Source organism: Centrocercus urophasianus, unplaced genomic scaffold (genome assembly GCF_019232065.1).
Source record: "Centrocercus urophasianus isolate 14NV4802_14NV808 unplaced genomic scaffold, USGS_Curo_1.0 seq_11, whole genome shotgun sequence".
In the NCBI taxonomy this organism is placed as follows: domain Eukaryota; kingdom Metazoa; phylum Chordata; class Aves; order Galliformes; family Phasianidae; genus Centrocercus; species Centrocercus urophasianus.
In genome coordinates, this window is record NW_024884253.1 from 20,167,834 (window position 1) to 20,182,395 (window position 14,562).

Here is a 14,562-nt window from a genome sequence, read left to right on the forward strand (position 1 = left end):
CACTAAGATTCTGGCTTGCTACATGCAGTTCCTTTAATTCCCTAGCAGCACAGCTATTTCAAAGAAAACAACACTGGATGTTATCCTAGTTAGTACAGAATTATTATTTAAGTTTCAAAAAGTCACTTTCTAAATGATGCTATGTTGAGAGTTCAACCTGATATTGTAACTAAATACACAGCCCGGGTTCTGCAGTTTTCTAGTGATTGTGGGACATAAAGACGGTCCATAGAACAATGTCAGAAAAAAAACTGTTTTGGTTTGTTAGAAGGAAGGAAGGAAAGAAATACACTTTGACTACCAATCAGGTGGACACATGCCTTCCCACAAAACTGCCAGAAATGTTTGTTTGTTTGTTATTCCACTGCTACCATTGCCTTATTAAAGTCTGGAATAATACAAATTTTCTACTTTGTAAAACAACTGTTTAACTCTGTACTACATGCTCTGCTTTGTATTTCCTGTCCCATCTGTTCCTCCTACACACCAAGCAATAATGAAATACAAATTAGTCAGATGGGAGGCTGTCTGTAACACACATACACACATACACACAAACGCATGCATAAAAAAAAAACTCAGTCTCTGCACCAATGCAGTGCAACAGAGAAGCACGTCTGCTATTTCCTTACTTCTCAAGTAAAATGGTTCCTCAGCCAAGGGAATCCAAAGCAACCAGGAAGGAAAGACGGAACTACAGATGAGAAAAGAAGCAACACTGGCTTCCTCTGAGACTGATACTACTCATCCCCTCCACATGAGCAATGTCATTCAACTGTCAACTAGTTAACTACTTCCCAGACAACATGGAAATAAGAATAAAAATGGGATATATATGGATGCTAGGAGTCAAAAAAAACGTATGAAAAGCAGCACTAACATGGAACAGTATTGCAAAAGAGAACTTACATATGGAGATGAACACAGAAGCAAGGTTACACAAATAAAAGGGAAGAAAACAAATACAAAAGCCACTCAGCAAATAACGCCTCCAATTTTATTACATTGGCCCATGACATCAGAGCAGGTTGCTGGTGATATGCAGGCTTTTGTTAATCACTGGTGAAGATGCAGGGCTAATGGTAGTGACTATGCTGAAAAACAGTATTTTGTAGCTGAGAATTTGCACTATCAAATAGTGTCATTGTGCTCTTTGTACCTGTTACAGTTTCCATGGAAACAAAGGGCACTGCTTTTAGAGCAACCCACATAACACTGTTATTAACAGCATTTGACATAGGCTTATAAATTTTCATGCGCACGACTAATGAGAGATGCAGGTATTTGACATCAAGTGGTTTTACCAGCTATTGCTGTATGCTATTTTATTTTACATAGAACATGACAAGCTACTGCCAAAGTTAGTCAAATGCTATGTCCAATTTTAGAGAATGTTATGGAAGCAAAAATAAAAGCTAGAAGTGAAGACAGAAATGGGGAAAATACAGTTTCTTGTGTCCTAACTGTGTTGTTTGCAGTATCAAACATAAGCAGATTCCCACAATTGAGAAATGGTTAAATATTTCTGTCAAGACATATTCCCAATATGGCTTGCAGATTACAACTCTAAACAGACTCTTGATCCAATGGAAGTTTCACAAATTATCTTCTATTTTCATATTAGCTCATGTACAAAATCTCCTGACATTTCAACTGCCAGCAAATGAACTTATTTTCCATCAACAGTGATACTGAATATGTATGAACACTACATGAATATACCTAATCATTCGCTGATCTAACTCAATTTTTATATTCTCAACTGCCAGTACACTGTTTTCTCAATCAATCAACTCACTTTTGAAAATGGACCTCACAGTATCAATTAGCACAAAACTTCATACCTGTTATTAACCTTGAAATTACGATTCTGATACTACTACATGACAGTTTCCTTCTTGTAGAGCAGCTCTCAAACTCCTCATCTTATACTTTGTATACAACATATAAAGTCACTATCAGACTCACTGATCTAAGAAGGTTGTTTTTTAGGAAATACTCCTTCTCCAAAAGAGTGGTGAAGCATTGGAGTAGGCTTCCCAGGAAGGTGGGAGTCACCATCCCTGCAGGTGTTAAAGAGCAGATGTGGCACTCAGGGTATGGGTTATTGGGCATGGAAGCAATGGGTTGGCAGTTGGACTAGATAATCTTAGTGGTCTTTTCCAAACTTAAGGATCCTATGAAAAAGACATCACTATAAAAGTGCTAAATGAAAACACTTAAGAAACATAGACACTAGGCTTCTACAGTGCTAAAGCAGAAATCTGAACTACTAAAGATTGTGAGTTAGTCCTCCAATTTCAAGTTTTAACATACTTCTGCTGTCACTGAACACCATACACATACACTCAAGGCAGAAAAAATATACCATCCATACAGCCATATTTGATTGAGTTACAACAGATGAGATGAGAAAGGGAAAAAAAACACTAAGGTCCTCAAACTAGTTACACCACCTAGGCAAACATTATATAACTGTACCCTCATCAAATACAAGCCTTCTGTCTTCCCTTTCAAAGTCTTTCATAACCTTTTTGCACACCATATCTACCATCTTGATCATTTCCTAGTCAAGATTAATTTCTGCTTTCAGCACTCTTTGATGACAGTCTCTACTGATTATCAGATAAGTTTATGTCTGCTATTCTGACAAGCATACTTATGAGCTGTTCTCCACTTTTTACAGACTTAAAATATTCCTTCAAAACCTTCTTTGTAATACCTCATAAAAGAAAGTGGTTAGAAGTCTACACACTGATTAAAAAAAAAAAAAAATAAAAGGTTTTCTTGTGCTCGTGTAACTGTTTGTATTTAAAAGACTTCCCTGATAGAGAAATTTGTTACAGAATCGTAGAAGACCCTCAGTTGGAAGGCATCAGAAGTCTCACTGAATCCAACTCCTGATTCCACACTAGACCTTGTTATAGAGACAGTTTTCATTAAGTGCACTGGTTTCCCGTGATGCATTGTGTCCTATGTCGTTAAGACAAGAACTCAAAACTGAAGTACTAATACAGACAATGCTTTTCTCCTTGAATCTCTCCACTTGTATCATTTCCAAGACTAAAAACCACAGCACTCAAGGTTGAGCATCCAGAAGATTAGTCTTGTGGTTAGCTATGATGCCAGTAAGGTGAAGGATACAGATGCAGACTTGTCCTTCCCAATTAGCACAGAATTTAAAGCCTCCTGTTTGAGCAAAGAGATATTGTGACAGGAAAGGAGGAAGAGGAATGAGCAAATAACTTTAAACAGCTTTCAAATAAGAAAAAAAAAAGACTGGGTAGAAAAGAAAAAATGTTGTTAAGGTCCAACAGGATAAAAAAGGTGACCGAAGCCCTGGGGTAGGAACCTGCCTCTGAACAAGGGGATTTCAAGTCCATGTAATACTGGAAATTCAACTATCCCATGAAACTACACATAACATTGATGAAGAACAATACCAGAGTAATTTACCATAACTAAACAAATAGAAGTCAGAAAGCAAGTTCAAAACCACACGTAAGTGCATAAGAACATATTTCCATCATACCTACCAGCATCTCATAGCTTTGATAACATAAGGGGTCATGCTTTAACCTCAGTGCTGCAGAAGTCTACATTCAAAAGCAGTAAGACAAGCACAACTGCACTAAGGAGACATATAAAAATAAAATGCAAAATGCTGCACACCAAATTACCAAGGTAACAGCATTAACCTAATTTATAACCAAGACTACATACATAGCATGTTCTATACAACACCACCTTAATCACTGCAAAGTTCTGTTCCTGATGCACTGAAGTTTTATTTTCTTACAAAGGAGCCATGCATATTCAACAATTCCACCAATTGTTGAAGTGGTAGTATTAGCTGCAAAGAAGGAAAGAGGAAAAGCAAGGAAAATAGAGGAAAATCACCATCATCAATGCTCAAACCTCCTAATGTGCTACCAAAACACCACTAATGGTTTGGTATCTGTGGTTTTTGTATATCACTGGGTGAACTCACCAGGTACACAGTATTTCTGCTTAGAATATTAGCATAAAACCAGAAATTGAGCCACTACAGCCACTTCAAACTCTTCTCTCAATCAAGGAGACAATGCAATTAGTTGACAACAAAAAAAATAACCAGTGACACAGCAAAACTATAGCACAGGCATACAGAAGAGTATTCTTTGTCCATAACAACCTGTAGGGTCCACTAGCAAATAATTTCAAGTGAAACTGTGTACTTCAACTCCCACCCATAGCAAAAAATAAATGTGTTTTGAAGTAGACTCTTTCCAAGGAAGAGATACATCACTCAATGAGGAGGTCAGGGAATGAATTTTTTGCTCAGATGAAACCATATATATGCTCATTAAGGATTTTGTCTGAGGAAGGAGATGCAAGATTATGGCAGCAAGCTTTTGAAAACTAAAAACTTTCTTGCTAATTATATAGTTCTTCATTTACAGAAAATCTGTGCAGAAGAGTTCTAGCTGGAGATAAATTCACCTGAAGATTATTTTACTACAATCTTCCACAAAGAAATTCTATTATTAGTTTTTTTTCCATTCACTAATTACTAACTTTTATGATAACAGGTCTTTGCCATCTGCACAGTCACACTAGAACACAAGAATTTGTTGAAATATTTTAGAAAATATTTTTAATAGTAATTTAATAAAATCCAAACTGTCGACTTGTTATTAGTCAAAGATACTTCCTCTACAGCACAGATTCAAATTTTACTCTCCTGAGTGTACATAGTACTGAATAATTTGTCCAAAGGTCAGCTGTAATTTTCAGAAATCCTTTATTGCTCCTGAATCTGAAACATCTGTAACAAATACTTGTTTTGAGAATGCTTTACATTCATGACATTTGACCTTTTGCTGTATGCACCACAAAACTTGAGTTTCAAATACCATGCAAGCAGGAAATCCGATCATTCCAGCAGTAGCCCTCTGCATGGTTGAATATCAAATATTAGTTCTGGGTTGCACAAAGTCATGGGGTACAAATCTTCTTCTGCAGCTTCAATAATTAGTTGTAATTCACTGCTTCTAAAACACATTTCTCAAAGGACATCTGGCCTCACAATCCTACTTCCGGATTGGAAAAGCACTTAGTATTTGGCTGCTGGTGTGTGCTCTTATGTGTATATGTACATGCTCATATGCAACGTAGATTTAGTAGAACTACAGAACACAAGCACATACTTTCTGGGGGGCGTATCTAGGACTAGACATTTCTGTTCCAGCAACAAAAGCCTTTTTAGCCCTATAACTGTAGAAGAAATTTACAAGAAAAATCAAACAATTGAAAACATACTCTGACATCATTGCTGGCTGATAACTAATTATTGACAAGAAATGTTAACAGCTCATCGAGCTTCCTACCAAACACCTGAGAGCTTTGCACAAATTGGAAGTTTCTTTTGCAGGATTCCTAATACCAATGGTGGACTGTATACTGAAATTAAAATGAAAAGAAGGATTAAAAAGAAAGACAGAGAGCTTTCCTGGAGCTAAAGTATAAAACTGCTTAAGAAGACAAGCTCAACATTAACAAGCCCGAGTACTTCTTATAGACAAAATCAGAAACATAACAACGTTGAGCCACTGCATATCTGACCTTCACTGTGCCTTATTCTTCAGACAGCTTTAAATAAAATTACCTATACAGGCTATCATTCTCACCAATCCCTCAATGCTAGGAAGACATTCATCATATTTCTTACCTGAGCTCCATCCTTTAATTTCAAGATGCATTCCATTGTATTGATAGTGATGACAACTGGTTCTGATCCTAATTTTGTCCATGGCACATGAATCCGAAGCTCATGAATATGCCCACTTAAAAAAGTAAATGGTAGTTTCAGTTCCTAACAACAAAAGAAACAGTGATGAATTAACTGCTAAAATATATCAAAACAGAACACTTGTAACATAAAATAATAAGGCTTTAGCACAGAAATAGATCAAAGGTTCTTCCCCTTCCCCAGATAATCAGTGTGCCACTGGGCTTAGCAACTAGCCCACGTACATTACAATTGCTCTGTTAGAAAGACCCATCTAGATTACCATGTCCTTGATAATAATAGGTTAAAAACCACCTCTCGCATGAAGGTACCAGAAAATCTCTTGCTATTACAGAGACAAATAAAAATGAACAGGATGAAAGCAAATAATTAAATTGATCCATGACCTACAGTAGAACAGGAATTTGGAATTAAACATCAAAAAATCCAGAGCAAGGCAATTTCTTCCAAAATATTTTAGTACTTTGACTTCTAAGAGTTTGATACTCTTAAGATTGGCAACAAACAAAAACGAAATCCATACATAAGCTATGAGGCCCCTGGAGTCTTAGTGAGAAATAATGAAGGTATTGGTTTTTTGGGAGTTTTTTTTTGTTTGGGTTTTTTTTTTTTTTTTTTTGCTGTCGTTAAGTGCATACTCACTGGGTCCTTTCATTTTCTGTAAATACAATTTTTACTCTTATTTTTCCCTATTGCTAAAATAACAATAAAGATTAAGGAAATAAGCCAAACAGATCAGTAGAACTCAAAACAGAAACAATCAAACCAAAATCACTCCATAAAGCAAAGGAGTTACTTGGTACACTTCCTTTGGTTTACAAATGAGAATTTCTTCGTGTTATGAACAGCAAATCTGTCTAACACCACCAGGATGCAACACTTCTCATTTACCAAACTTGTACTAAGAATTTAAAACAAAAAAATGAGATTAAAATGGCACAGTTTCGTTTAAGAAAAAGAGGCCACCAAACCAGACGTTCTAAACTAGGAAATATAAGTAGTACAATTTCAACTGCTAATTTTATTAGGACTCTTGTGCTTGCATTTTGTAATCATCCTTGATAGTAACACAATGTTACTCTTTGGAACCCCTGAATAATGAGAGAAGCACTCATTAAAAAAGCAGTTATTTATTCTTTTTATTCACAGCATTCAAGGTGCTTCCCTCCCCACATTAAACTGCTCAGCAAATAAGTTACCACACTCTTCACTGGCAAAATCCAGATTCCTCCTCACCAAAACCTAACTTCGATTTTACACAGCCTTGAAAATTGGTGCTTAGCTCTACCAAGTCAGACTTCAACCCCTAAAAAAAGCCTGGTACTACCAGTCCACGCAGCAAGCACATCTCCGCAGGACAGCCCTAGTGAGCTAAATGTCCCATACAACTTGTTAACAGGCTGCACAAGGCGCAGAGGTTTAGATACACTTTGTATCTCATAGAATCACCAAGACTGGAAAAGACCCACAAGATCACCCAGTCCAACCATCCACCTATCACCAACAGTTCTCACTAAACCATGTCCCTCAACACAAGATTCAAACATTCCTTGAACACCTCCAGGGTCGGTGACTCCACCACCTCCCTGGGCAGCCCATTCCAGTGCCTGACCACTCTTTCAGAAAAGCAGTATTTCCTAACGCCCAGCCTAAATCTCCCCTGGTGCAGCTTAAAGCCATTCCCTCTGGTCCTATCACCAGTTACACAAGAGAAGAGGCCGACCCCCAGCTCACTACAACCTCCCTTCAGGTAGTTACAGAGCAATGAGGTCTCCCCTGAGCCTCCTGTGCTCCAGACTGAACATTCCCAGCTCCTTCAGCCGCTCCTCACAAGCCCTGTGCTCCAGACCCCTCACCAGCTTTGTCGCCCTTCTCTGAACCCGCCCCAGGCCTCAATGTCTTTCTTGCAGTGAGGGGCCCAAAACTGGACACAGCACTCGAGGTGCGGCCTCATCAGAGCTGAATACAGGGGGACAATCGCTTCCCTGTTCCTGCTGGCAACGCTGTTTTTGACACAAGGCAGGGTGCCATTGGCCTTCTTGGCCACCTGGGCACACTGTTGGCTCATGTTCATCTCAGGTACATAGCAGAGGGCAGCACACAGGATACTTCCATGTACTTCAGATCCAAAATGCCGGAAAAAGTAGCCTCAGGGGCTCTCTGGGAAGCCTGAGCTTAACACTCACCAGACAGAACAGCCACCTGCAGCTGGAGACTAGAAACCAGATTTAAAATAACAAAATTGTTTAGTGCAAAATGAACAGAATTCGATAGTGCATTAGAATTTTCAGACAGCATCTGCAAACTATTTTAATGGTGAAGGGACTAACAAAGATGACTTTTGAGGGAACTGGAGCTGTTCTGCCTGGAGATGAGGAGAGACCTCATTACTCTGTACAATCTGAAAGGAGGGCAGCAGATTTTTTTCTGAGGTAAGAAGTGACAGGACATGAATAAATATTCTTAAGGTGCACTGGGACAGGTTTAGATTGGACATGAAACAGAAGCTCTTCACAGCCAGGATGGTCAAGCATTGAAAGCAGCTGCCCAGGGAGGCAGGTGGTGGAGTCCTCACCCCAGGAAGCATTTAAGAGATGTGTGGATGTGGGACTGAGGAATGTGGTGGAGTGATGGGACTCTGGAGGTCAAGTCATCAGACTTGGTTATCTCGAAGGTCTTTCCCAACCTAAATGATTCTACGAGCTTAGAGTAAATGAAATATATTCACTGCTGACAATATCATCTGAGAAAACAAATACACCAAATTGTGACAAATTTTTTTTAATTATTATTATTTTTTTTTTTTTTTTTTTAGATGAATTACAGCATTCATTTTGTAAAAAAGTCTTTGGGTTCTGAAGTTAAAAAAAAAAAAAAAACCATCTCTCATATCAGAGACTCTTAGCTCCTTCCTCAGTCGCGCTCACTCAAAACCACATCTAATTTCAAGCCTTCATTCCCAAAGAAGATAGTCACAGACCTTCTCATAAAAACAGATTGAAATGTGTTGTTTTCACAAAGTGTTTTTTCCTTCATCTCATTCACAAATACACTGAAAATTTTAGCTAAAAGCCTCTCTCAAAAAAATTCAGACTTAGGCAAACAACACCAAAATAAAAACATTTTAAACCAGATAGTTTCATTTAGTTACCAAAAAGCAAGTGCTAAACTATCCTGCTATAGACATAACTGCACTGATAAAACAGTAAATCAAAAAGTATTTTGTTCTTCAGCTTTTCAAAAGAAGTGATAAAAAAAACCACGACCTAAAAAAACACACAACTTAAGCTTTCACAAATCAACCAGCAAACTATTATTTACAATAACAAAAATGAATTATTTCCCAATGCTGTGCCTCTTTAGATCCTGACTTGCTTCCATATGTACAAGCTGAGTTTTTACTTCAAACACCATTCTACAATAGATTTTTTTTTCAGCATTCACTGAGTAGAACTTTTTTTTTTTAAATAGCTGTATGATAATGAAAAAAATGAGCAGAAGTAGTTCAAAAAAAATGAACAGTAGTGCCTCAAATTGAGGCAATGCAGACAAACATACACTGACACAGAACTGCTACACATTTACAAACCATAGTTCCTTTGTTTTAAAGGAGTTTTGATTCAAATAATGTCTGACATTATCCTAATTGCACAAGTTAAGTTTCCTTAGGGCAATGCAGAGAAATCTTTGTTACTTCAGTAGACACAAAACAAATATCTACCACATTTAGTAACTTGTTTATAATCCAGCATAACAAAGATCATTTTTATTTGTCCTCTCCTGCGCAATGTTTTCCCCCTCATTAAGTATGACATGAAATTCTGAACACATTTTTGTACTTATGACAGATTAGACCTTACATTTTAGATTTTACATTTGCATTATATGAACTCTTCATAAGTTATCACAGGGCTGAAAACAAACTCATGGGATTGACACATAAATAGCTGGCTAACACCACACAAGACCGTAGACCAGATGATCTTAATCTCCCTTGCCCTAAAATTGAAGTCTCTCCCAAACTTCAGGGTGATTGAGAAAAAGAAACTGTTCCTCAATGTCAGTATTAACTGAAATACCATTTCTTCACATTCAGTGCTGTACGTAACTCCCAAGTAACACAGCAGCAAATGAAACAAATATGGGGTGGTGGGGGGGGAGCTACATGATCCTTGAGGTCCCTTCCAACCCAGGTGATTCTGTGATTCTGTGATTTATGCCCTCATTTCCTTAAATTAAGTACATTATCATTCCTTATATTTCTCTTCACAATTTCTGAATGCTTTATGATTAAAAGTTTCAGTTATCGTAACATTATGAAGTTACCTGGATTTGCTAGTGTGCATGCATTTAAACAAATACACTGTTAATGCTATGTGATTTCCACTTCAGGCGTCAATGCATGTGCAGTCTTAAGAGAAGCTATGTTGTGCTGTTTTCTTTATTAATCTATTTTCACAAGAGCAAAAGACAACATAATGAAGCAACACACTAGTTGCAGTAACTGTTAGTACTTTTCGGGTAGCCAAAGGTTTAAAGACACTACAGCCACAAACCAATTACATTCTTTAATTAACTTTTGAAACTACTTTTACCAAGGCACCACAATCAGCCAGCCAACTAAAATACATTTGAAGAACCTTTGCATCACTATAGAAGCATCAAACTACTAAAACGGGGGAATAAATCTGCCTTGTCTGCAGTAATTTGTGCATGCATCAGTAAGACCTGCGCTATTCAAACTATAAGAGAGCCTGCATTCAGGAGTTAGCCTCCCTGCACCCTTCTCTTCATTTCTGTGGCTGCACTGCCCAGAAAACACAGAGTAAAGGAACATTACAGCAGAGAGCCTTTCACACACTCCAGTGAAACTCCGTAATCTTCAGATCAATTGCCCTTTGTCTTCTAATCAAAGGTTGTTTCATTTTCTCCCTGAGTTTGTATTAAAAAAGCTAACTTAGTAAGCCATGTTGTTATAGAAATATATACAAACTGTAAGAAGAGCTCACCCTGTATCTTATCTCTTTGGTACCACAGTGTCAACAGAAACATCATACACAAACTAGCTACCAAGCTCACAGCTAGCTCTGTTATACTGATACCACAGGGACTTCACATAAAAGTTGCCAGAAGTGCTGAAAAGGCTCTTCTCTGAAACAATAATTAAAGTTTAATTATAAATTACTTTCTGTCATCTTTGGGATGACAGACAACCTTTCGCACCCCGTTCTCATCTATTCTTTGGGATTCTGTTTGGTAGCCTGTAAGAGCACACAATATGACACTGCAACTCTAACATCAGCTGACACACAAGAAGCGAGGGAAGAAAGCAATACATTTATTCCCAAAATTGTTTGTAAGGTGCAAGTAGTCTAGCGCTTAAGATGCTAATCCCAAATCATTACCTAGAGTTTCACAGAAGCTGGAATACTCTAAAGATGTTCAAGGTTGCCAAATAAATTCACATACAATGGTAACTCCTAGAAACTTTAACTTTTTTTTAAAGGGAGTTCCCAGTCAGCTGTAAAAGTTATTATTCACGCATATACAAAAAGAGTTTTGTCAAGCAGGCACATAGCAGCATCTCTATGGGGAAGGGAGAAAGATATCCTAAATACACTCTACAGAATCAGGCAAGCTCTAAAGATAAGAGCCAAACTAAGATCTCCATTCTTCACATAAACACATAGCCAAATAACGTTAAAGAAAAGAGACTAGTAAAGGCAAAAGTTGCTTCATATTTCTTTGCACAACAGCAAAGTCAGCAACAGACCACATTTAGTATTTATGGATCCTACTGATACACAGGCAGGCAAAGTTGAAGCCAGGGATCACCTACAAGCAAGTACCCGAAAGGAATTATAGAAGCAGTGGGGGCAAAACCCTAGTAGTGTCTGGTAATACATACAGTTTGATACTGTCCCAAGACAACATTGGTTATGAGGAACAAGCCTCCCTATAGAAGTATAGCTCTTGGAGAAGAGAAGGCTCTAAGGAGAGCCTCCTTACAGTCTTTCAGTATCCAAAGAGAGCTTACAAAGAGGACAGAGACCAACTTTTACATAGTCTGAAAGCAAAAAGACAAAGGGGAACAGTTTTAAACTAAGAGGAGATTTAGATTAAACATTAGGAAGAAATACTTGATTCAGAGGGTGGTGAAGTGTTTCCATGGGCTGCACAGAGAAGCTGTGGAGCCATGCACATGAGGCAAGGTTGGATGAGGCCCGCATAACCTGGTGGTGGGTGGCAGCCGAGCCCATAGCACAGAGACAGCTTTAAAATTCCTTCCAACCCAAATGACTCTGTGATTCTATAGCACTGAAGAGGAAGCTTTCACAACCACGACTGGAGATTTCAAGACAAAGCGGACCTGGTATAATGCTGGCAGCAGTGCTCAGAGCAGGTGGCTGGACTGAGACGTCCAGAACTTCCTTTCGGTCAGCCTTTCTATGATTCCACAATATTCACTCTAAAGAAAGCTTTGAATATTCATTCACGGGAGTAACACATCCTACCAAATGCAGTCCAGTATTCACATTACCTGTGTTTGCAAGCTGTAGCAAAAAAATGAGTAAATAAGAGACAACAGAGGTACTGAATACTGGGAAGAAGATAAATCAGAATCTTTACAGAAAGACAGAAAATTACACAGGATCTCTCAGAAGACTTCATCCTATTCTGGAGGTGGATGTAAGATACCATGTTTTCCATAAATACTTATTTCCTATTTCTACGGGTCCTCCCAATAAAGACCACACAATCTCCTGTCCACTCCAATATCTTAATCTGATAAAAATGGCAAAAAATTTCCTTACTGCCCAGTTTAAGTATCTTTCAGCACAATTTATTCCATTCTTTCTTTTTCACCCACAAACTTTGACCATAATTTTAGATAAAATAAGGCAAAAGCTAAGACACAATCCTTGTCTTTTTCATTTCTCTTCCATAGGCCATATTATCTAAATCATCCTTTTTTCTTTGCTGCAACACTCTCAGCTCCTTCTTCAGCTGAACACAGGGCCCTAAGTCAAACTTACTACACCACATACAGCAGCTTTTTCTGTCTGACACACTTAAAACTGTCAACAAAGATAAGCATAGAAGGAAGCAGTTTCTCAGCAAAGACCTACCCTGCTTATATTAACTACAGGCTCCAAATCTATGGAGTCTCAAATCTAATCCACACAAACTAGCTGAATAAACCCATCCCTCAATTACTCTTTAGCTTAGACATAACTGAAGACAATACAGAGAACACAAATCCATACATAATTAGAAAAAGAGGTCCCACTTGGTGAAATTTTGAACTAGTTGCTATATGCAATTAGTAAGTATGACTGGAAAAGTAATATAGCTAAATGTAAAGCAGTAATCACTGAAAGAATAAAGGAACATACAAAAAGCCTCTCTCCACATTCTCTAACTTGTAGACTATTCAAATTATCATTAATCACTAAATAAATTGGCATGTGTCAGAAGAAAAACAAGTAGTAAACAGTTATCTACACAGACCCACATAAACTATTAGGTCAAAGACACAGAACATACCTGCTCAAGCACATCCAGCTTTAACTCAAGTTTACTGAGAACAACATCTCCCCCCCAGAGCGACAACTGCAGGTCTGAAGGCTTCAAGTTCTTGATGTAACGATTCACATAACTCATCAAAATGGGAGTTACGTAGGACTCCAGCATCCTGGGAGATTTCTAAACTGCCAGGCAAGGACTGGGAACAAACACAAGACAAGACGTTATTTACAAACTTGCCAGCACAATGACCAATAAAGCAGTAGTCTTGCTGTTAGGACATATGAACAAAACACACTTGAAATTCTAAGTAGAGGTACGCTTTGAATCTAGCATATAGAGATGTGCATAAAGATGAAAAAGGCAGCAAGTTGAAGGTCCGGCTGCCTACATTTGTGAATCTGCAGTCTCCACACACAGCAGTAAGCGGTGTGTTCACTATTCAAAAGCAGAGGAGGTCAAGTTGCCCAACACACTTTCAAATAAGCATTAAAAGAGTAACTACAGCTCTATCTACACAAATCCGGCCGCTTTTCATTGATTCACATTCGTATTCGAATGCCACCTGAGAAAGCACCTCGCCGATCTCCCCCCGAACTCCCTCAGCTCCCAGCAAACTGCCCTTCTTCAGCGCCCAGCGACATTACCGCCGGGCATCGCTCAACCCGGCTCACCCCACCCCTTCCAGCACCCCCGCGCTCCCCTGAAGAGCTCCTCCCACTCAGCCCCTTACCGGCCCCTCCGAGCTCCGGGGAAGCTCCGTGCGCTCCCGGCCGGGACGCAGGATCCCGGCGCAGGCTGCCGCCCCCACTCCTGCCCGCCGCACAGCCGCTTCCGGGTTCTCTGCTGCGTGTGTTCTCTTTAAGAGCCCGGCTGGAACCGCGAGTCTTTTATAAGCGCGCCGGGGCTGCCGATCTCGCCGGAAGAATTTCGCGATGCACCAGAAAGACCGGAAGTTGGGCTTGAAGCCGGAGAAGCGCTCTGCCAGGAGAGGGGGAGTGGGCAGAATGCCGTGCGCATGCGCCTTGGCTGGGGGCGGAGCGGAGTAGGTGTGGCTGTTGAGGTGGTGGCCAATGGGCTGTGGGGGGGCTTTGGGAGGGAGCGGGGCTGTCTGACGGCGAAGCGCCCCCTCTAAGGAGCGGTAGGATTCTGTGCTGGAGGCTGCTTTGCTCAGGAGGGTGGGCCCGACCCAGCGTGAATCCCTGCGATACGTTACTGTGTGACTGGGCGTCCTCCTGCTCGAG

The 14,562-nt window shown here is 39.4% G+C and overlaps 1 protein-coding gene across 6 annotated transcripts in view; it reads right to left on the minus strand.

Annotated features, from left to right (window-relative positions):
• The window catches only part of VPS13B (vacuolar protein sorting 13 homolog B), a 417,159-nt gene extending 403,022 nt beyond the window's left edge, over positions 1-14,137 (minus strand). For all 6 annotated transcript variants that reach the window (XM_042834797.1, XM_042834830.1, XM_042834815.1 and 3 more), the window contains exons 1-3: positions 14,052-14,137; positions 13,340-13,517; positions 5,711-5,854 (exon numbers count right to left, since the gene is read on the minus strand). In XM_042834797.1, coding sequence (XP_042690731.1) covers positions 5,711-5,854; positions 13,340-13,486 — 291 coding nt within the window. In that variant the 5' untranslated portion in view covers positions 13,487-13,517; positions 14,052-14,137. The remainder of the gene's footprint in view (positions 1-5,710; positions 5,855-13,339; positions 13,518-14,051) is intronic.
• Positions 14,138-14,562: the final 425 nt, after the last annotated feature.